Source organism: Pan troglodytes, chromosome 5 (assembly GCF_028858775.2).
Source record: "Pan troglodytes isolate AG18354 chromosome 5, NHGRI_mPanTro3-v2.0_pri, whole genome shotgun sequence".
Classification (NCBI taxonomy): Eukaryota; Metazoa; Chordata; class Mammalia; order Primates; family Hominidae; genus Pan; species Pan troglodytes.
The window spans coordinates 40,990,530-41,017,220 of NC_072403.2; the positions used below are offsets into that span (position 1 = coordinate 40,990,530).

At 43.1% G+C, this 26,691-nt stretch overlaps 1 protein-coding gene across 12 annotated transcripts; it reads right to left on the reverse strand.

The window, feature by feature from the left end:
- Positions 1 to 1,724: 1,724 nt before the first annotated feature.
- TCP11 (t-complex 11) lies at positions 1,725 to 26,310 on the reverse strand. Of its 12 annotated transcripts, none has more exons than XM_016955290.4 (10): positions 24,439 to 26,310; positions 23,981 to 24,118; positions 19,942 to 20,038; positions 12,788 to 12,908; positions 5,827 to 6,047; positions 4,563 to 4,699; positions 4,083 to 4,300; positions 3,813 to 3,994; positions 2,882 to 3,045; positions 1,725 to 2,155 (listed from the first exon to the last, which is right to left on the reverse strand). In XM_016955290.4, exons 1-10 carry the CDS (start codon positions 24,713 to 24,715, stop codon positions 1,923 to 1,925), a joined length of 1,788 nt encoding a protein of 595 aa, XP_016810779.2. In that variant the 5' UTR covers positions 24,716 to 26,310; the 3' UTR covers positions 1,725 to 1,922. The 12 variants fall into 12 exon arrangements, with proteins under 12 accessions (XP_016810779.2, XP_016810778.2, XP_054541690.1 ...); XM_016955289.3 differs by having other exon boundaries at positions 19,942 to 20,053; XM_054685715.1 differs by having other exon boundaries at positions 24,524 to 24,751.
- Between the last annotated feature and the right edge of the window lie 381 nt (positions 26,311 to 26,691).

Sequence of the window (26,691 nt, forward strand, 5' to 3'; positions counted from 1 at the left end):
AAAGATTAGTGGTTGCCAGGGGAAGGGAATGGGGGAAAATGGGCAGTGACTGGTTGCTGGAATGGGATTTCCTCTGGTGGTGATGAAAATGTTCTAGAACTAGTTAGTCGTGATGGCTGTACAACATTCTGAATGTACTCAATGTCACTAATAGCTTTCATATTACATGTATTTTCTCCACAATTTAAAATACAAATATACATTTTTTTTAAATTCCCTCAAACCAGTGGGCAGGATTGAATGGAGCTATCTTTCCTTGTTTAGGGACAAGATCCCTGTCTCCTCCATGAGAAAGCATAAGAAAATAAATTCAAATTTTCTAATGTACTGATGAGTCCCTATTTTAATTGTGAAGTACAAAGCAAGGTTCTATTATCAGTCCAGGGTCTGCACCTGCCAACTGGACAATCTTCTTCCCAGGAATCCCTTCAGAGTACTTTTACCTCTAAAATAATGAGGTTTCCAAAACGTGGATTTTTTAAAAATTCAAATTAATAGTTACAAATCAGAGAATCCAACTGGGCAAGCCTCACTGTTTATTAAACATACCACTTTATCTGGGCTTCCCCATCCTGAAGCTGTCTAGTTATAAGACGAAAGATGCGAATGATCCAGGCCCTCCAGCTTTTCTAGTCATAGTAAAAGTCACATTGTGTTGATCTAGCTCTGTCACCTACCTAGGATCTACCCTCTAAAAAAGGAAATCAATTAGAAGGAAACACTGGGCCTAATGGAACTCAAATCCCCCTTCTGTTGTTCTTCCTAGATTAGGTGTGTTAACACTCAGCAACTTCCATCACCTAAAATGATGAGAACATTGTTTTTCTTCACCTTGCCTTGAGAACACATAATTGAATTTCCATTTTCTAAATCTGAATTGAACATTTTCTTCATTTCAGCCATACTAGGTTGGAGCTGGTCTGCTGCAGTCAGCCTGAAAATGAGTTGGTCTCTACAATCTCAGGAGACAAGCCCAAATCCTTCCTAGAACCTCTCTTATTTGTGATGCCAACAACAGCTTACAACCACAACTGCCCAGAATGGAGAAGCCAGAAGGATGGAGGCTGCTCCACCTCTGAATGCCCACATCACCTCTGCCTGGAAAAACCGGGTGTTCTAACCTTAGAGATGAGGGAAAGGAGACTTACTGGGCTAGAGAACAGGACCAGAATAAACTTGATACAAGTGAGTCACAGACCTAACTGTCCAAGTCTGAACTCCGGATAACTTGAGAGAGAGGTCCCATGAACTCTGAACTTGTCCTCAACAGAATGCTTGCTTGTAGCCAATATCCATTTTCATCCAGCCCCGGGTATGCATATTGCTTCAGACCATGCAACAGAAGAGGAAACTGAGGCTCTTAATATCCCTTGACTTCTTGTTGCATTCTCTGAAACCTTTAGGGAAATTTGGTCCTAGAAATGAACTAACTTCCCTAAACCATGTCCTCTCCTGAGGTGAACTGGACAAAACAAAGGCTTCCAAAAGAAACCCTTATATTCACAATTTGGATAATTCCAGAGGTATAAGAGCTCCCCAGGAGTAATGCTTTACCCTTAAAGAAAATAAGGCTAGCACCTGGGTATCTTGGCTGTTCAGCTCTATATGTTGAAAGGTACACATAGCCAGAGAGGGGAAAACTGAGGGCTTGCTGGCTTCTCAGCTAGTTGAGGGCTGAAGTCATTAGGGCTTGGCCTCAGCTGCAGCACAGGAAAAATGGAGGATTTCTTGCACTTAAGAAGTTTATTAATGAATGGGTATGGACCAGTTGGTGTTTACATGCTTGATCCCTACAGCCTTGGTGTACTGGCTGCAGGGCCTGGGATAGAAGCTCACTGTCTGCTGGTCACTGGTGATGTTACTCCAGGAAGATGATGGGCCTCCTCTTGGGTCCAAGGTACCAGGGCTCTGAGCCGACGCTATCAAACAGACTCCACTTTTGTTTCCAGTGCCTGGGCTGGGGAAATGAGGGTTTTTAGGATCTCAGTGTAGTAGGGACCAAACACCTGCTGATTGTGTTGTGTCAAGTTGACAAACTTTTGGCCCAGTTCTGCCAGTTCTGCTTCAATGAGAGTAAGGCCTCCAGGAAGGTCTAATAGAGACCGCTGCACACCAAGAACCAAACAGCATTTGAGAAACAAATGGATCCGCTGATCTGTGAGCAGGAAAAGACAGTGATAAGGGAAAAGGCAAACAGATTTCAGGGAGAAAATTCCCCCTGCACTCTACTCACCCATGTTCTAAGTTAACAGATATGTACCAACCTGCCCACTTACCTATAGATAATGAAATTTGTTTTGTTTGGAAAGGGGGCTGCTATCTTGCTCTCAAGGACAAATATAAAAAACTAGTGTGTTAGTAAATTTCAGACTATTCAAAAGATTGTTTAAGTAGCCACCAGTTAGATCCTAGTGAGTGTTTGACATAACAGGAGGAACTTAGACTGATCCTTCAGATGGCTAAGGTTAGGAGCAAGCTGGCCAAGTTCATGGCCTCCACTCCAGCATGAGGGTAGGGGATTCCCCACTATAGGAACATGTCTTCCAGCTAAATTCAGCATTAGTTTCTTCTTGGGAGATGGGGGAATGTCAGATTTCTTGGGTGCCATCAGAGAATGACCTGTAGGCCCAAGTGACTTAACCAGGTCGGTTGGACATATCCCACACCTAGAAGTCATGAATTTCTGGGTGCAAATCATCCTGAGAACCACAGTTAGTCTTTAAACTGAGACGGATATGATTTCAACCCAGCATTTTGAAAAAAATCAAGGCTAAACAATGACGTACCTAATGACCATGCTTCATGTTGTTAAAGGTTGGGGTTCCACAGTTGGGATCTATCTCTTCCCTCACCATTCTTACTACCCCACAAGCATACTCACCAATAACACTGCGGACACAGTTCTCCTTCTTGGCAATGTTCTGGAGCTGTCCCATTAGAGATGCTGTATTATCACTGCTTAGAGCAACAAGGCCCATATTCTTGAGGCTTTGATGGATTTCCTGAGATACCTGTTCACTCACAGTCAGTATAGCTTCCTCAGGCCTAGACCATGAAAGAAAGTAAGCTGGCACCCACCAGGTAACCCTGGCATAGGCCCAGGGCCCAGCATGCTGTATACCAGATGCCAGGCCCACTTGAGGGAGAATGTCAGCCACCCTCTCCACCCCTAAACCCCAGCCCCTGGCAGGCTATAGGGCCCAGTGGGTAGGTACAATGTCCTCACTGTAACCCTCAAGACACCAGCTATTCTCTATATGTGGCACTGTGTTCTACTTCTTAGCAAACAAGGTAAATGATAAAATCAACTCTGGAAAAGTGTTTAGTTGTGCTCTTGGATGCACTCAGCATTCTTTAGTCCCATGGACTTTATTTTTATATATATATGTTTAAGACTTTCTTAGGCATTTTCCAGAATCATCTGTCCCACCTCATCAGTTATAACTACAACCTGGCCTTCTGATTCCTCTTTTTCCTTTGGTGTGATGGCCTGCACACAGCGGGATGTTCAATAAATATTGCTGACCGACTGACCAAGTCCTGGATATATGTGATGATACCAGCCCACAGTCACCACTCAACTAGATAATGACCCTTTTGCAGCAAACTATCTTCCACACCCTTTTTGGAAGAAAGGGTTTTTTTTGTTACAGCCTCATGACCACTTATGGAAAGAAACCAACAATCTTTGTAGATGGTTCCACAGGGCCTTTCTGTGGTTTGTGGTAGACAGTAAGCAATCGTTCATTACCTGCCTATGTTCTAAATACCACATATCACCTTCTACTCTAAAAAGTAACTATGCAGCTCACCTGGAGTGAAAGTCTTCCAACAAGGATTTGGTTATGCGTTTCAGTTTATCTACAAATTGGGGTGAGCCAAACAAAACACTGCCGGAGAAACTACTGGCCACCAGCAAGACTGAGGCCATGATGGTTAACTGGTGCAACTGGGACTTCAGCTCCTGCAGCCGGGTTCTGTCCATCAGCAGGGTCTGGGAACCAGGGAAGAACAGGCTGTCAGGGGAAGTGCCGATGGAAGCCCTGAACACAAAACAAGGCAATGCCCCCAGACATTCCTACCTCAGGGAACTCTTCATTTTCAAGGTCCCAGAGAAGGAGGTTCAAGAAGCCCTGACACAGCACCATTGTGGGGCTGAGGGGCTCTGGGTTGTTGGCTGCCTCATTGGGAGAGGGGCCAGCCACACTGGAGGAGTCAGAAGTGTCTGGGCAAGTCGGAGGTGACATGGTGAGGTCTGCTGCTGCTTGGGTCAGCCATTTGGTGGTGTGATTAAGGAGACCTATGACAGGTAAGGGAGTGTGTAAGCATCTTTAGCATCTTCATCTCTGAGGCTTCAAGACCAAGGTTCTTTTCAAGTATACTCCTGGTCAATAAATAAATGCTTTGAGGGTCTTTCTGTCTTAGATAAATGTTCCCTCTCCCTCCCTTCACCTAATAAGCAACTTTCTATTCCTAAAAAGAGATAGAGTACTCTCTAACATTATAAAAGTCAGACCCAAGGTAATACCTTTCCCACTCCTGCCCTCACATTATATACATACTAGGCTGCTTATTGAGGAGTTCCTGGAATTTAGCCCGTTCATACTGAATGGAATGTTCCTGCAGGTGGGGTTGAAGGCTCTGGATAGTGTAGTTCACCATGTCCATTTTCATCCGGCCCAGAACCTGGAAGATCCCTCTGACACAGGGGGAAAGAGAATATTTATACTAGTAAGCTAGAAACCCACCCAAGGAGTCATTAAGTCACTGTATTTTAGAGTTAGGAGGGGCCTTAAGACTAACTTAGTCTTACCTCCTACATTTTCAGAAGATGACATGTGGCCCAGAACCCAATACCCAGGGTGAGTCAGTGGCAGAATTGGGAACAGCTAAGTCTCTGGACCTTGAAGCCTTCAGTCTAGATCTCCTTCACTATGGTCATTCTGTTGCCTCTTAAAAAGGGTAGTCAGTGGTAAGAAATACACCAGCATGCTAACAATTCTCTTCAGGAAGTAGGATTATAGGTGATGCTATTTCTGACTCATTGGACCAACTGCTTTTTTTTTTTTTTAAACTTTCTGGGTCTTGGTTCCTAGAGTTGTGAAATACGGATGACCACCCATCACTGTCTCCTCATAGTGTGTGAACCGAAAGAAGAGAAAACCTGGGAAAGGGCCCGAGGGCTGGGCATGGTGGCTCATGCCCGTAATCCCAGCACTTTGGGAGGCCGAGGTGGGTGAATCACCTGAGGTCAGGAGTTTGAGACCAGCCTGGCCAACATGGTGAAACTTTGTCTCTATTAAAAATACAAAAGTTAGCCAGGTGTGGTGGTGTGTACCTGTAATCCCAGCTACTCGGGAGGCTGAGGCAGGAGAATCGCTTGAACCCAGGAGGCACAGGTTGCAGTGAGCTGAGATCTCACTGCTGTACCTGGGCAACAAGAGTGAAACTCCATCTCAAAAAAAAAAGAAAGAAAGAAAGAAAAAAAAACCTGGCAAGAGTGAAACTCCATCTCAAAAAAAAAAGAAAGAAAGAAAAAAAAACCTGGGAAAGGGATGTTTTAACTCCTTAAAAGAAAGAATATGTACTATAGTGTCTTATGGTATTACAGAGCGGGGGCCCAATCAAGCTAAGGATAACCAAAAGGCCCTGTGGGGCCATCTTTGGAAAAGAAGAGTGAATTGACCAGAGGGGAAAAAAAGGGTATTAGTCAGGTCTTTAGCAGGGAAGAGCTGGTCAAGACGATGGCTATAATCTAGGTCTGGCCCAGCTTTTCCTGGCTCAGGGGCTAAAGCAGGTTTTTGGGGGCAGTATCAAGTTTCATACCTCAGTAGCCAAACAGGATCCGTAATGTTTTCTAGTTTCTGCACTGCTTCATCTCGAACTGGTGCACACAGCAAAGCCATCATGTTGAGAACGTACTTAGAGAGATAGAGGACTTTCAGGGCCCCATGTTCTGCCTCCTGCTTGAGCAAGTCCATGTCCAGAGCTTCTTCAATCTCAATTCTCAGGCGGTTCTGGCGTGGTAATAGCAGTGATAGCAAGATCTGCCCAGGAAAGAAAGTCAAAGGAGTTGATCTGTTTAGATCCCCAAACTTTATCCAATGGGCAATCCCTTTAGCTAAAGACATACCAGCCTATGTTTTTTAAGGATCAAGAAGTTGGGTCCCTAAATTTCCCATGGAATATTATTTATCTTTGTTTAGAGGCCGGTGATAATTCAAGGATCAAGGGGATCAATTACAGGAATAGTATATCATTTTCTAGGCAGAATGAGATATAGAGATGAATAAAATCAAGGAATGTGGTAAAAAGACATACAGGGTACAACAAATATAAAATACCCACCATCACATGGTGATGAGGTCTCTTAACTTTAAAAGGGAGGCATTTTTTAGATTATTTTACTTCAAAGGGCAAGGATGAAATAGGCATAGGAGCTGTTGCAAGTCACTGAAATAGCCTATTAACCCCCAAAATAAGTTCATGGTAAACAGGGACTCTTACTCATCCCCTGCCTCTGTAACACACAGGACATGGTGGGGGCCTAGGGTATAGGATTCAATGAATATTTAATTGAATAGAATATGGTGTTGTCATAGCAAGATCTCAACTGTTTACCTTCATGTTAAACAAATAAAATCAAAGTTGCTCCATACTATCTACTTTAATTGCCAAACTCTGCCAGTTACCAATTTGGAGCCTCTCAGCTCCAAATCTACCCTTCAGTGCCTACTCTGCAAAAACGGAGCTGGGCCCTTGAATTATTTTTCCTTTGCTAGCTGACACAATGTTAGATTTTGTCAAAAGAGGGTGGTAAAAAGAAACTGCAAGAGAAAAGGGCCTTCCTTCTTGGCTCTGGTATGCTCCTCTCAGCAAGCTCCTGCATTGTGGAAGCTTCTTTGTTCAAATTACTGCATGGTTTCTGTCTCTTGATTGGCTCTGACTGGTAAAAAGTTGAGTGAGGTTTGATGACCAGCAAGTTTCAAGTACTTTAGATGCCTTAAACACATGCAAACTTGAGGATAGCAGATGATCTCCACAAAAATTCAGGGGCCTGTCACCTCAGTAAAGTTTCTAGAGTTTCAGTGGTCAGGAGCTTTTCAAGTGATATCCTCCAAGGTGAAGGACAAATTGCTGTACCTGAACCACCCACCATTAAAAAAAAGGCATAACACTTAGTAGGCCTTTTATAATATTTTTTTTCTTTTGAGACAGAGTTTCAATCTGTTGCTCAGGCTGAAGTGCAGTGGCATGATCATGGCCTCCAACTCCTGAGCCCAAGTGATCCTCCCACCTCAGCCTCCTGAGTAGCTAGGACTACAGGCACATGTCACCATGTCCAGCTTAGTTTTCTTTCTTTTTTTTTTTTTTTTTTTTTTTTGGAGAGATGGGGTCTCGCTGTGTTGCCAGGCTGGCCTCAAATCCTGGTCTCAATCTATCCTCCTGCCTTGGCCTCCCAAAGTGCTGGGATTATAATCATAAGCCACTACACCTGGTCCTCCTTTTTGGATTCTTTTGAGACAGAGTCTCACTCTGTTGCCCAGGCTGGAGTGTAGTAGCATGATCACAGCTCACTGTAGCCTCAACCTCCTGGGCTCAAGTGATCCTCCCACCTCAACCTCCTAAGTAGTTGGAACTACAGGTATGACCACCATGCCCAGCTAATTAAAAAGATTTTTTTTTTTCTAGAGATGGAGGTCTTGCTGTGTTGTCCCTGCTGGTCTTGAACTCCTGGGCTCAAGAAACTTACCCTCCTTGGCCTCTCAAAGTGCTAGAATTACAGGCCTGAGCCACCACAGCCAGCCCCTTTTCGGATTTTTGAGGCAACATGCACCACATTTGTGTTTGCTACTTTGACATTCATTTGAGTGATTTTGATTTATTTAGAATCACTCGAGGTTACCCATATGTCGTGGGGGATGGGGGAGTGCTAACTAACTAGAGCAAGAGTAGGCTCTGCAGCAAGTTTAGACTGTAGTACAAGCCACTCTACCATTTGGGCCTTATGATCCTGCAGATCCAATGACACTTTAAGTGTCCATAGCAAATAAGGGTGCTGTACAGAATGTCTTGCAAGCACCAATAAGGGAACCACATATGGACCTTTAGGAATTGGGAGCAAATCTATTCCTTCTTTACTGATAATTATTCACCTTTTGAGAAACAACTTCTTGGGCCTTGGTAGAAAGTAAACACCTTACTATAGAACACTGGGTAACCATGTGGCCTAAGCTTCCCATCAGGAATTAGGTATTGTCTAACTTACGTAGCTACAAGACTGGACATGCACAGCAGCAATCTATTATCAAATGAAAATGGCTTATAAGAGACCAAGCATATACTGGTAATAAGAACAGATACACAGACCAAAAGAATAGAGAGCTGATAAATAAAACCTGGATATATAAGGTCAAATGATTTTCAACAACAATGCCAAGAACCAATGGGGAAAGGACAGTCTTTTCAACAAATGGTGCTGGGAAAACAGGATATTCACATGCAAAAGAACAAAGTTGGACCTTTACCTTACCCCCATATAAAAATATTAATTCAGTTGTGCACATGTACCCTAAAACTTAAAGTATAATAAAAAATATATATATATTAATTCAAAATGGTAGTGGCTCACGTCTGTAATCCCAGCACTTTGGGAGGTCGAGGCAGGCAGATCACCTGAGGTCAGGAGTTTGAGACCAGCCTGAGCAAAATGGTGAAACCCCATCTCTACTAAAAATACAAAAAATTAGCCGGGCGCGATGGTGCACACTTGTAATCCAGCTACTACTTGGGAGGCTGAGGTGGGAGAATAGCTTGAACCGGGGAGGCAGAGATTGCAGTGGCCAAGATCGCACCACTGCACTCCAGCCTGGGTGACAGAGCAAGACTCTGTCTCAAAAAAAAAAAAAAAGAAAGAAAAAAGAAAAAAAGGACCTAAACATAAGAGCTAAAACTACAAAACTCTTTGGAGAAAACATAGGTGTAAATATTCATGATCTAGGATTTGGCAGGATTTGACACCAAAAGCATAAAATTCAATAAAAGACAATCCAATTTAAAAATGGACAAAGTACCTGAGTAAACATTTCTTTGAAGAAGATGTACAAATAGCCAACAAACACACGAACAGATGCTCAATATCACTAGCCATTAAGAGAAATGCAAGTCAATGAGATACCACTTCACACCCACTAGAATGGCCATTACCAAAAATGGAAAACAGCAAATGCTGGCTAGGATGTGGAGAAATTGGAACCCTGGTACATTGCTGGTAGGAATATAAAATGGTGTGGCTACAACAGAAAACAGTTTGGCAGGTCCTCAAAAAGTTAAACATAGAATTACCATAGGATCCAGCAATTCCAACTTTAGGTATATACCCAGAAAAATTAAAAGCAGGGACTCAAATATACACTTGTACACAAGGTTTACAGCAGCATTATTTACAATAGCCAAAAGGCATAAAGAACCTAAACGTCCATCAACAGATGTATGAACAAAATGTATTCTATCCATATAATAAGAACATTATTCAGCCATAAAAAGGAATTACATTCTGATATATGCTACAATATGGATGGACCTTTAAAACATTACACTAAGTTAAACAAGTCCAAAACTAAAAGGACAAATATTGTATTCCACTTATAAGTACCTAGAGTAGTCAAATTCATAGAGACAGAAAGTACAGGTGCTAGTGGGAGAGGGGAAAGGGAAATTATTCTTTAATGAGTACAAAATTTCTGTTAGGGAAGATTCAAAGGTTCTGGAAATGGATAGTGGTCATGGTTATATTGTAAATATACTTAATGCCAGTGAACTGTAACACTAAAAAATAGTAAATTTTGTTATGAATATTTTGCCACAACAAAAACAAATCCTAAAAAAATTAAATAAATTTTTTAAAGCCCCCAATATGGCCCATTCCCCAGGGAGGATCAGTCAGCCATCTTATGGCAGATGATTTCACTGGACCTCTAACAGTTTAGAGAGGGCGAGATTCATCCTTACTGGGATAGACATATATTCTGGATATGGAGTTGTCTTCCCTGTTTGCCATGCTTCTGTCAGTACCAGCATCCACATAATCACAGAATGCCTTATCAGCTGTCCTGGGTCTTTGCCTACTCCATTGCATTGCATCTGCTCAAGGAACTCATTTCACAGCAAAGGAAATGCAGTGAACTCATACCTACTAAATTAACTGGTCTGACCAAAAAGCTTTCACTGAGAATCAGCTGGCCCTAACTAAAAAGTAGAATGGCTTATTTTAGACTCAATTACAGCATTAGGTGAGCAACAATACCTGAAAGGAAGGGAATTGGTCTTACAGGATGCAATATATGCTTTGAATCAAAGACTTTTTTTTTTTTTTTTTTTTTTTTTTTTTTTTTTTTTTTTTGAGACAGGGTTTTGCTCTGTTGCCCAGGTTGGGGCACAGTGACACAATCATGGCTCACTGCAACCTGTGCCTCCCAGGCTCCAGCAATCCTTCCGTGTCAGTCTCCTGAGTAGCTGGGAATACAGGCATGTACCACCACACCCAGTTAATTTTTCTATTTTTTGTAGAGATGGGTTTCACCACATTACCCAAGCTGGCCTCAAATTCCTAGACTCAAGCATTCTGCCCACCTGAGCCTCCCAGAGTGTTGAGATTACAGGTGTGAGCCACTGTGCCTGGCTTCAAAGACCATTCTATGGTGCTGTCCCCTAATGCCAGAATACATGGGTCCAGGAATCAAGCAGTAGAAGTAGGACTGCTTCCTCTTACTAGCACACCTGATAACCCACTTGCAGGATTTTTGTTTCCCATCCTGCCAACTTTGAGGTCTGCTGATTTGTGTGAAATACTTGCATTGGTTCCAATGAAACAGAAGATGAAACTGACCATTGGGGGCTCCTTATACCACTGAACCAAAAGGGTAAAAAAAGGAGTTACTGTACTGGATGCAGTACTTGCCCCTGAGTACTAATGAGAAATTGGACTGTGGCCACACAATGGGGGTAAGAAAGACTATGCCTGAAACTCAGGAGATTCTCTGAGTTGCCTCTTAGTACTTCCAAGCTCAATATTAAAGGTTAATGGAAAACCACAACAAACAAAGCAAAATGTCTCAGACTCTTTGGCAATGAAGGTTTGGGTCACTGCACCAGATAAAGAACCCCAACTAGCTGAAGTTCTGGCCAAGGACAAGGGAAATATGGAATGAATGAATAGTGGAAGAAGGAAGCCATAGATAACAACTATAGCCTTGTGACCAGTTATGGAAACAAGGACTATAAATTTTATCTTTGCTTATTATATGTATGTTTATTTATATATGCCAACATTTTGTTCTTCCTCTTTCTTTCCATTGTTATTTTATATACAAGTTGTTAGAAGTTAAATTTTATTATTTAGCCTTTAGGTAACACAATAGTCAGTGAAACTGGCTGAATTTGAGGAGCGGCCAGTGATGGATACAATAACTATTTGGGCCATGTCTCCTCATTTTGGGGGAGGATAAATAATAAATAGCTATCTGTCTTGTAAGAGTTCTTTTCAGGAATTCAAATGTGTATAGAAGAGCGCATGTGGAAACTGAGTGGCCGAAGGGGTGGACTGTGCCATTTATCAATATATTGCCTCACAGATCCAAATCCATTGTTCTTTGCTCTGTGAAAATGGAACTAAGTCCTTTCCATAGCTTTCCTTTGCCAGATAGCACATTTTAAGCTTCACCGGCAGAAAGTGTTATTTAGTTTTCTGTGCTGTATAACATACTGCCATAATCCTAGCAGCTTATAACAACACACATTTATGATCTCAGTTACTGTGGGTCAGAAGTACAGACGCAGTTTAGCTAGGTCCTCTGTTCAGGGTCTCACAAGTCTGCAAGCAAAATGTTAGCTGAGCTGCATTCTCATTTGGAAACATGACTGGGAAAGATTCCGTTTCCAAGCTCATTCAGATTGTTGGCAGAATTCATTTCCTCACAACTGTACACTTGAGGGCCCCAGCTTCTTACTGGCTATTGTCTGGATGCTAACCCCGGGTCCTAGAAGCCACCTGCAGCTCCTTGCTATGTGGCCCTCTCGATAGGCAGTTCACAACACAGCTGTTTGCTTCTTCAGGGCCAGCAGGAGAATCTCTCCCTCCAGTCTCCTAAGACAGAGTATTACATGATGAAATGTAATCATGGGAGTTATATCCCATCACTTTTGCCGTACTGCTTAGAAGTTGCAAATCTCATCCACTCAAGGGGAGAAGACTATACAAGGGTGCAGAACATTGTGGGTCACCTTACGGTATGTCTGCCACATACTAGAAAGACATTGCAAAGGCAAGAGCTTTTATTCCCGGTTCTGGTATGTTCACTCAGCAGGCTCCTGCAGTACTTGGCTCCTGCAGCATGAATAGCTTCTCCAGTGCTTGGTTCCTGCAGTGCACTGTGGTCAGCAGCATACACAGGCCAGTAACTTCTCATGGCATAGCTATGCCCTCTCAAATGAGGTCCTTGGTTGGCCTCTCTCAGCCCTAAGGGTATGATAGATGCCCTTTTATCTGATATTCAAGGATTCTTTAGTTTTCCTTACTCTTACTAGCCAAGCCCTCATTTCTCCTACTCTCTGTTATAATAATTTTTATATTAAACCCTCCCTGCTAAAATTACTGTATGATTTCTGTCTATTGCTTAGTCTCTGACTGATTCATGGACCATGTTCAGTTAAGATTTGCTAGCCACTGACACTCCAATGAGCTGGAGATGTCTAGAAACTTTACATTTACAAATGGAAGGTCACTCACCTCTTTAATTTCTTTCAGAAGTTCAAGAGCACAGCTGAAGTCAGGGGGAGTTGCTGATAGTTGCTCTTTAAGATGGTCCCAAAAGGCATTGTGCACTGTCTCCTTGACCTTGCCTTCCAGACTATAAGAGGGTTAAATGAGCAGATTACTCTCTCTCTCTCAACCCAAAAACAGTTACAGTGTCATAACCTCCTAAACCCCAAACTGAATTTGATATGGTAAAAGCCATTATAATAACAGGGAAAGGCCAGGAACTATGTTGGAAATGCAGCAGAGTTGAACAAGCTAGGGTTAGATTTGTATTTCAAGGGCAATGGCAAAACCTCTCAGAAGGGCTCCTTGTGGTTCCAGAGCAGCCCTCTCTCTGCAGTAGAAAGAACCCTGAATGGAGAGAAGTCAGGCTGACTTTTAGCACTGACTGTGCATCTAGCCTAGATAACTTGATTTCCATTTGTGTATACACATAGCATTGAGCTAAATGATCTTTCATTTTCTTATACTCCTGAAATCTAGGAAAGGATATTGCTTCTTTGAAAATACCAAAGGTCCACAGATATTTCCAAATCAGCGTATCTAAAACTAAATTCATTATCTTCCTCCTCCAAACCTGCTCCTCTTGTATTCCCAATTTCAGTGGCACTACCATCTATATAGTAATGGAAGCCAGAAAGAAGTCTTTTTTTTCACCTTGAAAAAAATACAAGGAGCAAAGGAAATTTGTTTTATTTTATTTTTTGAGACAGGGTCTCACTCTGTTGCTCAGGTTGGAATGCGATGGCACAATCAAGACTCACTGAAGCCTCAACCTCCCAGGCGCAAGCAAATCTCTTGCCCCTGCCTCCTGAGTAGCTGGGACCACAGGCATGAGCCACTGTGCCAGCTAATTTTTTTATTTTTTTATTTTTAGTAGAGATGGGGGTCCCGCTATGTTGCTCGGGCTGGTCTTGAACTCCAGGGCTCAAGAAATCCACTTGCCTCTGCCTTCCAAAGTGCTGAGATTACAGACGTGAGCCACTGCACCCAGCCAAGGCAATTCAATTTAGAAATGAAGGTCTTTCAACAAATAATGTTGGAACAACTAGATATCTAAATACAAAAAAATAAAGAATCTAAACACAAGCCTTAAACTCTTCACAAAAGTTAACTCAAAATGGATCACAGACCTACTTGTAAAATACAAAACTGTAAAACTTGTAGAAGATAACATAGGAGGAAATATAGGTAACCTTGAGTTTGGTGATGACCTTTTAGATACAATGCCAAAAACATAATCCACAAAAGAAAAAATTGCTAAGTTGGACTTCATTAAAATTAAAAACTTCTGCTCTGTGAAAGACACTGTTAAGAGAACAAAAAAACAAGACACACACTAGGAAACAATCTTTGAAAAATACATATCTGATAAGGATATATATCCAAAACATACAAAGAACTCTTAAAACGCAACAATAAGAAAATGAACACCATTAAAAAATAGGCCAAAGACCTTAACAGACATCTCACCAAAGAGGATGTTCAGATGGCAAATAAGTATATGAGAAGACGCTCAACATCATTTGTCATTTGGGAGTTGCAAATTAAAACAACAAAAAGAAAAAAAAAAAGACACCGCTATATGACACCTATTAGAATGGCCAAAATCAGAAAACTGACAACACTAATGGCTGACCAGGATATAGAGAAATAGGAACTCACATTCACTGCTGGTCAGATGTAAATGGTACAACCAGTTTGGAAGGCAGCTGGGCAGTTTCTTACAAAAGTAAATATACTCTTACATATGATCTGGCTATCACGCTCCTGGGTATATACCAAAATGAGTTGAAAGCTTATGTTCACACGAAAACCTGCACACAAATGTTTATAGCAGCTTTATTCATAAGTGCCAAAACTTAGAAGCAACAAAAATGTCCTTCAACTGATAAATAAACTGTCCATAAAATGGAATATTATTCATTGATTAAAAAATGATTTGGGAGGCTGAGGCAGGTGGATTACTTGAGGTCAGGGGTTCAAGACCAGCCTGACCAACATGGTGAAAACCTATCTCTACTAAAAATACAAAAATTAGCTGGGTGTAGTGGTGTACGTCTGTAATCCCAGCTACGCAGGAGGCTGAGGCAGAAGAATCGCTTGAACCCAGGAGGCAGAGGTTGCAGTGAGCCAAGATTGTGCCACTACACTCCAGCCTGGGCAACAGAGCGAGACTCCATCTCAAAACAAAAAGAAGGCCGGGCGCAGTGGCTCATGCCTATAATCCCAGCACTTTGGGGGGCCGAGGCGGGCGGATCACCTGAGGCCAGGAGTTCGAGACCGGCCTGGCCAATATGGCAAAACCCTGTCTCTGCTAAAAATACAAATATTAGCAGGGCGTGGTGGCACACACCTATAATCCCAGCTACTTGGGAGGCTGAGGCAGGAGAATCACTTGAAACTGAGAGGCGGAGGTTGCAGTGAGCCGAGATTGTGCCACCGCACTCCAGCCTGGGTGACACAGCAAAACTCCATCTCAAAAACAAACAAACAAACAAAAAAACACAATGAAAAAGAAAAGAAAAATAAGCCATCAAGCCACAAAAAAACATAAAGGAAACTTAAATGAAATTACTAAGTGAAACAACTAATCGGAACAGGGTCCATACTGTATGATTCCAACAATATGACTTCCTGGAAAAGTCCTCCTGAGCAGCGGGGTTTACAGCTGCCTCATTTTTAAAAAATGTTTAGTACAGACAGAGTTTTGCCATGTTGGCCAGGCTGGTCTCCAACTCCTAGTTGCAAGTGATCCACTCGCCTCGGCCTCCCAAAGTGCTGGGATTACAGGGATGAACCACCGTGCCTGGCCCCCTCCTACCATCATCTCTTACAATTAACTAGTCTCCCTGCCTCTAGTCTTGTTCCTTTATAATCTGTTTTCCACACTGCCACCAATTCACTCTAAAAACAATGCTGTTTCTCAGATGCCATATTCAACATGATGTAATGCTTATTTAAAGTCCTTCGGGGGCTCCCCCATCACCAGCAAGATAAATGGCTTATGTTACCTTACATCATACTGCTCTGGCCTCTCTTTCCAATGTATTTTCTTCTACCTTGTAACACCTTGTGCTCAGCCATTGCAAGTCGCTTGTAAAGAACATACCATGTTCTACCACCATTCTCTGCCTCTGACATGTTGTCACCACTACTTGGTGCAACCTTTCACACCAAGACCACCTGGAAAGCACTTATTCAACATCCAAGACTCAAGTCTTCATAGGCCTAACCTTCCTCTGTAGGCAAATCTTCCCTGATCTTTCATAGGTAGCTGAACACTCTCATTAAACTCTATATATGCATAGCTACAAGTGAACTTATCAGCAAATCTTCCCTGATCTTTCATAGGTAGCTGAACACTCTCATTAAACTCTATATATGCATAGCTACAAGTGAACTTATCAGTCTAATCAGTCATTTTCTATTATTCAACTGTCTCCCCTACAAAAGCTTCTTGACAGCAAAAACTGCCTTATCTATATCTCTATCCTTAGCACCCAGCATTTTGCCTGTGACATAATAAGGACTCAATAAATGCCTGGTAAATGAATATCTGAGAATGAAATTTCCCTTAGGAACCTACAATTGTAATTAACATCATCCTATGAACCTAAGGTAAAGCCAACTGCCAATAATGAGTAACCTCAAACAATTTCAGCCTTTTTCCCGACATAATTTTTTATATCACCATACCTGGAAACCCAGTTCTGAATACTATTTCTCTGGCTTCATTTCTCCCTCTCTCGTTTCTTCTACCTGCCATACCCCTCTATCCCTCCATACGCCTGCAACTCCCTCACCACCACCCTATCACAGACCTCATTCTCCCAGTTTCAGTTTTCTCTCCTCCCCTGTGAGCAACAAACATATCTAAACAGTGAGAGAGAAGCTGAGAGACCTGAGTTTGGTGAAAACCTGTTCCCAGAGTTGTGCCCGGCATGGAAACTTGCTAACATCAGTCAAGAACAAATCAAAGAAGCATGAAGACCAGAGGAGCAACATGTGATGGAGAAAGGCCCTTTAGTAACAGATACCCCACAATGGCCCTCTGACAAAAGCATTTAAGGACGCAAATGAATCACGAGTTGTTATTATTTGTCTTTTGGTGGAAAATTAGAACAATTTTATTTTTCAATTGTTTTTTCTTTTCTCAGCCTCATCTGTGATACAATATTTACAATCTTTTTTTTTAGAGACAGAGTCTTGCTCTGTTGCCTGGGCTGGAGTGCAGTAGCACTATCACAGCTTACTGCAGCCTTGACCTCCCAGGCTCAAGTAATCCTTCCACCCCAGTCTCCTGCATAGCTAGGACTATAGGCGTGCACCACCACATTTTGCTAATTAAAAAAAAAATTTTTTTTTGTAGAGACGAGGTCTCACTATGTTGCCCAGGTTAGTCTTGAACTCTTGACCTCAAGCGATCCTCCCACCTCAGCCTCCCAAAGTGCTGGGATTACAGGCATGAGCCACTGTGCCTGACCAAGAACTGTTTTAAAATATAAAATCTGGGCCAGGTGTGGTGGCTCACGCCTGTAATCCTGGCACTTTGGGAGGCCAAGGCGGGTGGATCATGAGGTCAAGAGATCGAGACCACCCTGGCCAACATGGTGAAACCCCACCTCTGCTAAAAATACAAAAATTAACTGGGCATGGTGGCGCACACCTGTAGTCCCAGCTACTCGGGAGGCTGAGGCAAGAGAATCGCTTGAACCCGGGAGGCTGAGGTTGCAGCAAGCTGAGATCACGCCACTGCACACCCCAGCTTGGCGACAAAGTGAGATTTCATCTCAGAAAAAAAAAAAATCTGACACTGAAATTTACCCACTTAATTGTCAATAAACCAGCAGAGCCAATTCAATTCATACTTACTGAATGGTTCTTCTTTACCACAATGTCAATATAACTAAGAATAATACAAATAAAGCCTGGTGTGGGTATGGAAGCATTCTTTATCAACAGTGTTCAGATTTTGATAAATAAGCTGAGTTATGAAGCTGGGGGAAAAAAAATCCCAAGAGTCAAAACACCACTAACCGAAAATCTTTATCTGTCCCTGTTTAGTATGAAGCCACTTAAAAGGGTAGCTGATAGGAGCTATACGGTAGGCAGCTGACAAGATAACCCCAAAGATCTCTGCTTCCTGATACAGTCATCCCTTGGTATCCAAGAGGGACTGGTTCCAGGATCCCCCTCGGAAATTCACGGATGCTCAAGTCCCTGATACAAAATGGCATAGTATCGCATATAACCTATGCACATCCACCCATAAGCTGTTTTTTTTTTTTTTTTTTTTTTTTGGTTTTGTTTTGAGATGGAGTCTCGCTCTGTCACCAGGCTGGAGTGCAGTGGCGTGATCTTGGCTCACTGCAACCTCTGCCTCCTGGGTTCAAGCGATTCTCCTGCCTCAGCCTCCTGAGTAGCTGAGACTACAGGCTCGCACCACCATGCCCGGCTAATTTTTGTATTCTCAGTAGAGACAGGGTTTCACCATGTTGGCCAGGATGGTCTTTATCTCTTGACCTCGTGATCCACCCGCCTTTGCCTCCCAAAGTGCTAGGATTACAGGCGTGAGCCACTGCGCCTGGCCCCATAAACTTTAAATCATCCCTAGATTACTTAAATATCTAATTCAATGTAAACGCTATGTAAGTAGTTGTTATACCATATTGGTTTTTAATTTTGTATTATTTTGTATTTTTTATTATTGTGTTATTTTTTATTTTTCTAATATTTTCTATATGCACTTGGTTGAATCCACGGGATGCAGAGCCCACAGATATAAGGGCCAACTGTATTCACATCTTTGTGGAAACCTCTTCCCTTGAGGGTGGGCAGGATGTAATGACTCATTTGTAGCAAACAGAATGTAGCAGAAGCGGGCCGGGTACGGTGGCTCACGCCTGTAATCCCAGCACTTTGGGAGGACAAGGCGGATCATCTGAGGTTGGGTGTTCGAGACCAGACTGACCAACATGGAGAAACCCCATCTCTACTAAAAATACAAAATTAGCTAGGCGTGGTGGTGCATGCCTGTAATCCCAGCTACTTCGGAGGCTGAGGCAGGATAATTGCTTGAACCTGGGAGGCAGAGGTTGCAGTGAGCCGAGATCGCGCCATTGCACTCCAGCCTGGGCAACAAGAGCAAAACTCCATCTCAAAAAAAAAAAAAAAAAGAATGTAGCAGAAACAATGGGATGTCACTTCTGAGATCAGGTAACAAAAAGACTGGCTTCTGTCATGGGCACCATCTCTCACACACACTCTTGTTCTCTCCCTTGGAGGAAAGCCAGCTGCCATGTTTAGTATACATATACACACCATGTTTAGTATATAATATATAGTACATTATATATAGCTGCCCTATAGTAAATTCCATGTGGCAAATTGAGGGAGCCTCTGGCCAGTGTCAGCAGACTGACTACAACTCATGAGAGACTATAAGCCCGAGGTATACAGTTAAACCATGCCCATATCTCTCATCCACAGAAACTGTGACATAATGAATATTATTTTGCTGGGCACAGTGGCTCATGCCTGTAATCCCAGCACTTTGGGAAGCTGAGGTGGGAGGACTGCTTGAGCCTAGGAGTTCAAGACAACCCTGGGCAACACAGTGAGACCCCATCTCTAAAAAAAAAAAAAAAAAAAAAATCGAAAAATGAGGTAGGAGGATCACTTGAGCCCAGGAGGCCATGACCACACTACTGCATACCTGCCTAGGTAACAGAGTGAGACCCTGCCTCCAAAAAAATAAAAACAACCAAAACGGAAAAATGAAATGTTATTTTAAGATGCTAAATTTTGGGGTAATTTGTTATGCAGCAGCAGATAGTACTACAGGCTGCTTCCTCCAAGTTTGTCAGAGATCTGAAATCCACCATATTTATTCCAACAAGTGTTGCTTTGGTTTATTTGTTGACTAAGTAACATTTGCTTCTTGGCCTTCTTTGGTACTAATAATTACAACTTAGTACTCTTCTGTTTAAGTTGTTGAGACCTCTCAAGTTTAAATACTGATTGTATCATTAAATAAAAATGCTTCAAGTCTGATCTGAAGCCATCAGTGCTAAGTACCTAAGCCAGGATGAGCAACATGAAGAAAGAAGAAGAGTCTATACCTGCTTGGAGGTAAAACCTTCTCTTCCATGTAGTAATCACAATTCATCCCAATCTTGTTGCTCAGCTTGGAAACTTCATTAACGGTTTCTGTCAGACCTGTGACAGAAAGAACTGATGGTGGACAACAATGAGCCCATGCAAGTCTGAATTGCTATTTTATTCAGAGATTCACTCAATCTAGTAGGCCCCAAATTTAGATTAATCAAACTGGTCTTACACAGACTCACCCAACTATTCTAGTGATTTATGTTTTCTGCACTCTATGCCCCACGACAGTGCTAGAAACTTTCAGAATAGTAGTCTAACACTGGGGGAAGGCAGGACAAATAGCTAGTTTATAAAAAAAAGCAGGAAGTGAAACAGATGAAAAACTTTTCTCTTAAAAAGTAAAATCGTATTTATAGCAGCAAAGAAACAATAATTTGAAATTTGCAAAAATAAACATTTATCTAAGTATTAAGGTTCCACGTTCCTTTTCCTGTCTCTGATGCTATACATGATGAAAGCTAAACTCTCCCTACAGATAATACTCAGATGTTACTGAATAGTGCCAAAGTCATTTGGTCTTCTAAAGCGGTAGTTCTCAGATTTTAGGAATTCACAGACTAATAAAATTTCTGAAAATATTTTAAGCAACTGAAAACAACTTGCCAACTTTTTGTTTTGCCTAGTATGGACAGTGAAACAAGCAAATAAAAATCATCTACCACCACCAAAATCATCATTTCATCAAAGAAAAGATAGCTTAACCTCCGAAAAAAAAACCAGAAAGGAAATATTGTCAAAATAAACAGCAGTCCCTTAAATCGAATTAACTTTAGGAAAACTCATTACAATATCTTTATGATTTCATTTCACTAAATAGTGCTAAGAATTTTGTCACAGACCAGCATGGGTATTTGGCAACCACTGTTCTAAGTTTTTAGTGCACACCTATAGTACAGCTGATAGCATTCACACATAATAGGTATATATGGTAGTTACAATGATTACGTGGTGTATAAAATGCAGCCGTATACAATAAATCATATTTTATCACTCTCTTTCGATGCAGCATCATGATTTTTCACAGAAAATTATTTGGCCCCAAGATGTGGAGGAGATGTAGATGAACAAAGATTGGCCATGAGTTGATCATTGTTGAAGCTGGATGATGGATAAATGGGGGCTCATTGTATTAGTCATTCTATTTCATAAATGTATAATTTTTCTATAGTAAAAAGATTTGAAAATGTAAAAAGGAAAAATAAGGTTACTGTAGAAAAGTTACACAGGAGAATGCCCCTGTTCTTAGATACATGATGAAATATTTAGAGGTAAAGTCATGACTTTGTATCTCACCCCAGTTAAAATGGCTTTTATCCAAAACTCAGGCAATAACAAACGCTGGTGAGGATGTGGAGGAAAGGGAACCCTCATACACTGTTGGTGGGAATGTAAATTAGTACAGCCACTATGGAGAATAGTTTGGAGGTTCCTCAAAAACCTAAAAATAGAGCTACCACATGATCCAGCAATCCCACTGCTGGGTATATACCCAAAAGAAAGGAAATCAATCTATCGAAGAGATATCTGCACTCCCATGTTTATTTCAGCACTATTTATGATAGCCAAGATTTGGAAGCAACCTGTGTCCATCAACAGACAAATGGTAGATATACACAATGGAGTGCTATTCAGCCAAAAACAAAAAAACAACACAAGATCTTGTTATCTGCAACAACGCAGATGGAATGGGAGGTCATTATGTTAAGTGAATTAAGCCAGGCACAGAAAGAAAAACTTCACATGTTCTCACTTATTTGTGGGAGCTAAAAATTAAAACAATTGAACTCATGTAGATAGAGAATAGAATGATAGATAACCAGAGGCTGGGAAGGGTAGTTGGGTGGGGGGTTGGGGGGTTGCAGGGAAGCACAGATGGTTAATGGGTACAAAAAATAGAATGAATAAGATCTAGTATTTGAGAGAACAGAATGACTGTAGTCAACAATAATTTAGTTGCACATTTAAAATAACTAAAAGAGTATAATTGGATTGTTTGTAACACAAAGGATAAATCCTTGAGATGATGTATACCACATTTACCCTGATGTGATTATTACACATTGTATGCCTGTATCAAAATATCCCATATACCTGATAAATATACACACCTACTATGTACCCACAAAAATTTAAAAATTAAAAGAAGTCAAGGCCAGGTGCTGTGGCTCTTGCCTATAATCCCAGCACTTTGGGAGGCTAAGGCAGGCAGATCACCTGAGGTCAGGAGTTCGAGACCAGCCTGGCCGACATGGTGAAACCCCATCTCTCCTAAAAATACAAAAATTAGCTGGGCATGGTGGCACATGCTTATAATCCCAGCTACTCAGGAGGCTAAGGCAGGAGAATCGCTTGAACCCAGGAGGTGGAGGTTGCAGTGAGCCGAGATCGCACCATTGCACTCTAGCCTGGGTGACAGAGACTCTGTCTCAAAAAACAGCTAGTTTATAAAAAAAAAAAACCCATCAACAACAACAAAAATTAAAAGACGTCAAGACGCTGTAATTTTAAAAGGCAGGAGGGGGAAATACAGGGAGAGAGAAAAAGCAATACGGCAGAATATTAACACTGTGGGCATTCACTGTATTATTTTTTACTTTCCAGCAGACTTAGGATATTTAAAAATAAAAAGTTAAGGGGATTGTAGACCTTTACCAAAAATCCACTGAGTCCCTGCTTAGGTAAACATGAAGGTGAACTGGACCTTAAGTGGATGCTTGAGGTTCCCTTTATTTCTGCAGCCTCTCTGAAGTCTTTAGTTTCAGCCAAAATGGCAAAACACAATCAAATATGTAAACAGACTCACTGCTAATTCACTAATGCTAAATGAGAGCTAAGAGAAAATCTTCAGAAGGGGATTGAACTACAGCAGCTTATTGAGGGACGGAGGGAAATATACACAGAAACACTTTCCAACTACAGCAAATCAAAGTTCATAGCCTGCCTTGATAAGACTTCTGTTGCTCAAAAGTTACACAGCACTAAGCAATTCCAAAACAGCTCTAAAATTCAGGAATGAGGAGAGCTCAAAGAGAAATTAGAGATAAAATTTAACCGAAATAGATTTTAAAAATCCAGATCCCAAGGACAAAGACATTTTCAAGTAATATAACAACCAGGTCAACCTAATACACAAAATTTCAAATTTTTTAAAAAAGGAATTTGACTATTCATTTTACTGAGAGTTGTTTTATATATGGACTCATTTAAATAGACACCTCAAAAACTTAAATTGTATGTACAAAAAAATGGATTTTTCATCCTACATCAGGTTCATAGCTGTTGGAAATGCCCCCAATATGCCTTTTGGTGCCATTCAGTTAACCAGCAGCGACCTCATGTGGCCACAAGAAAAACCAATCTAATTCAGCCGCAAAGCCTCAATCTAATTTTTCGCATTTCAATAGTCAAGAATTTTATCTTGAGTTGTTGCACACGGACAGCTCCTCAGTTTGATGACTAGTTACGTTCTCTGGAGATTAAGAGAAATACAGCATGAGTCCCAGTGAGACTGGACCTACCACGAAGCGCGGAGAAGACCTTGTGCCCCAATAAGAACACAAAAGAACACCCACTACAGAACCGAGCTAGAGACTGGGCCCAGGACACTACTATTTCTTGAGTCAGCAAAGCGCTGAGAAAACCCAATTCCCGTCTGGGATCATTTGGGTTCTTTAAAATCAATCCCAGATCTATCTGCCAATCCCCTCTACATATTCAAAATACAATACAAAGGAGGGCTTTGAACCGACTCAGTCTCAAATCTTGTCAGATTCAAGTAATCACGCTTGGGTCACTTCTTTCTCTAGAACCAAAAACTCTTTGAAGACCTCTGCCCTCGGGCCTGTAAGTAAAGGCGGGTGGGGGAGAAACGGAGAAAGACAAACGAGAGAGGGATAGTGAAGAGAGAAAACTTGGGGGATGGGGGGGCCTGCGGACCCCCCACACTAAGCACCCCCTAGGGGGCCACAGGGACTGCCGAGCTGGACCTACAGGGAGGGGGGTCCTCGGAGCCGCTCTTGTCTTCCTGGGGGAGTCCTGAGGTTTCGGGCTTACAGGACCCGCCCTCTGAGTCGCCAGGATATTTCGGGGGCACACTCTCCTTGACGTCTGGCATTTTGCTGATGGTATCTGGGTGAGGGAGAAAGGTGTGTTGTTGGCGTCGGGGAAGGGGCCTCCCCAATTGCCAAGGGGGTCCCTGGGGGCGGCGGGAAGGGGGGTAGCGGCCTCAGGGTCTTGGGGGTGCTGAGGGGCAGAAAGGGGCAAAGGAGCGTGGAGGAGCGGAAGTCGAGAGTGGGACAGAAGTGGAGCGCTGGGCGGCAACGAGGAAACTAAGGCCACAGAAGCCCGGCGCAGGGCGGGAAGCGTGGGAAGGCCCCTTCCTTCGCGGCGAGGTGCCCCCCTCGCCCGAAACGCCGGCCCAGGCCCGCCTCCGGCTCCCAGGCCGTCACCTCCTCCTCCCCTCCTCCTCCCCCGCCGCGGGTCATCCACTGGCGTCCGCTCGGGGGCCTCGCGGCCTGGCGGCCTGGAGCGTACCACCGCGGCGGAGCGGCGGGTTGGGGCGTCGCGCGGTGGGAAAGGCCGGGGCCTGAGAACAAACCGCCGCGGTCGCCGGGGCAACGGGGCGGGGCACGTGCCCCCCCGCCAGAGCCGGAAGCGGCGGGCTCGTGCGTCCCTCCTGAGCTCGAAGCCAACCAGGCCTCGAGCGGCTCGCTGCGGCCGCTTCATGCCGGTCAGCTCCCGCCCCTCGAGAAGGATGGCCTGGAACTGCTGAGACGAGGCCAGAGCATGCCTGGGGCTTTTCTTCAGGCTGTTTGGACAGCCGAGGAGCCGAGCCACACCCAGGAGGGTTGTTTCACAGCGTGTGCCACAGGGGCGCAGGGGCTGCGCTCTTTCCTCACATGTGGGAGAAGCTCACATGTGGGAGAAGCGGAGGAGCCGCCAGGGCTGGGGCCAGGCTCTGCCCACTGGGGTCTCCGCCCGTGGTCGCCCTCCGCCTCCTGGGCTCTAGCCCTTGCCTTTCTTGACTCTAAGTCTACTCTGTCGCCCTTGCAGTGATGTGAAGACCTGGAGTGCCCCAGCCTGAGAAAATAGAAAGGAAGCGTTTCCTCTTCACCTGCTCCCGTCCCTCTTTATTACTCTGTCATGACTTCTTACCATAAAAGTGTACAGTAACAAAACAAAAGATGAAAGTATTATGGTAAGAATCCGGGCGCGGTGGCTGACACCTGAGTCCAGCAGATCTCGTGTCAGGAGTTCGAGTCCAGCCTGGCCAACATGGTGAAACCCCGACTCTACTAAAAATACAAAAATTAGCCGGGCGTGGTGGCGGGCGCCTGCATTCCCAGCTATTCGGGAGGCTGAGGCAGAGAATTGCTTGAATCCGGGAGGCCGTGGTTGCAGTGAGCTGAGATTGCACCACTGCACTCCAGCCTGGGCAACAGAGCGAGACTCTGTCTCAAAAAAACAAAACAAGGCCAGGCGTGGTGGCTCACACCTGTAATCCCAGGGCTTTGGGAAGCCGAGGCGGGTGGATCACCTGAGTTCAGGAGTTTGAGACCAGCCTGACCAACATGGAGAAACCCCGTCTCTACTAAAAATACAAAATTAGCTGGGCGTGGTGGCTCATGCCTGTAATCCCAGCTACTCAGGAGGCTGCAGCAGGAGAACCGCTTAAACCTGGGAGGCAGAGGTTGCGGTGAGCCGAGATCACGCCATTGCACTCCGGACTGGGCAACAAGAGCAAAACTCCGTCTCAAAAAACAAACAAACAAACAAACAAACAAAAACAACCTTTGCCTTGTTAGTGTGGAGTGTGGATGTTTCTTGCACAACTCTTGGGTTTGGAGGGGGAAATTATAAAGACACCCAAAAGCATTTGTGCTTAAAAAAAGTCCATTCCACCTTGAGGCCCAGGCATATACCAGGGGAGTGGCCTAGCCAAGTTACTGTTTATCCAGAGCATCTCAGACTCATCCATACCAAACCTACCCCTTCCTCCTCCTCGCCCTCTCCTGCTATTTCCCTCAGGGATGCCAGCTGTGAAGCAGGCCAGCCTTCACCCTAAAACCACCAGAAGTGGGAGGAAGTTGCATGATGACTTCGGCAAAGAGTTCAATGAAATATGATGCTTCCTTATTACATAGGGAGATATTTAGGCTGGGTTATTGATTTCTCTTTAAAAATGCAAATCAGGAATTCCATGTGGCATTTTTACTTCTGGGAAAGTTTCCAGAATAACACCAGTTCGTTTCCCCCACAAAAATTGCATTGCTGTAAAACTCCCTACTGATGTCTGAAATTCCTCTAACAATTCTTTCATATATGTTAAATTGTCTATTTAAATATTCTCTTAATATTCGAATTGTCTGGGAAGGTCAGTGGGAAGAAATAGCAGTCCAGGAGCACATGGTAGTGTGAGAGGGGGTTGGGGGAGGGTGGAGAGTGGGGAGGGGACCGAAGCCAGAAGAGGAGGGAAAGGAGGTAGCAGAGAAAGACAAAATTAGTTTTCCCAGGGTCAGCCCAGGTACAGCATTTCATGATCTTTATCATTAATAGTCATCAGAACCAACCAAGCAAAAGTTAGAGGTTGAGGGGAGTAGAAAGATCAAGTAAGAGATATGCACTTCTTCCCTTTGGGGTCTTAGTTAATAACTGATTTCTCTGTAATGATTTACAGAATACTTTTACATCGCAGATCTATA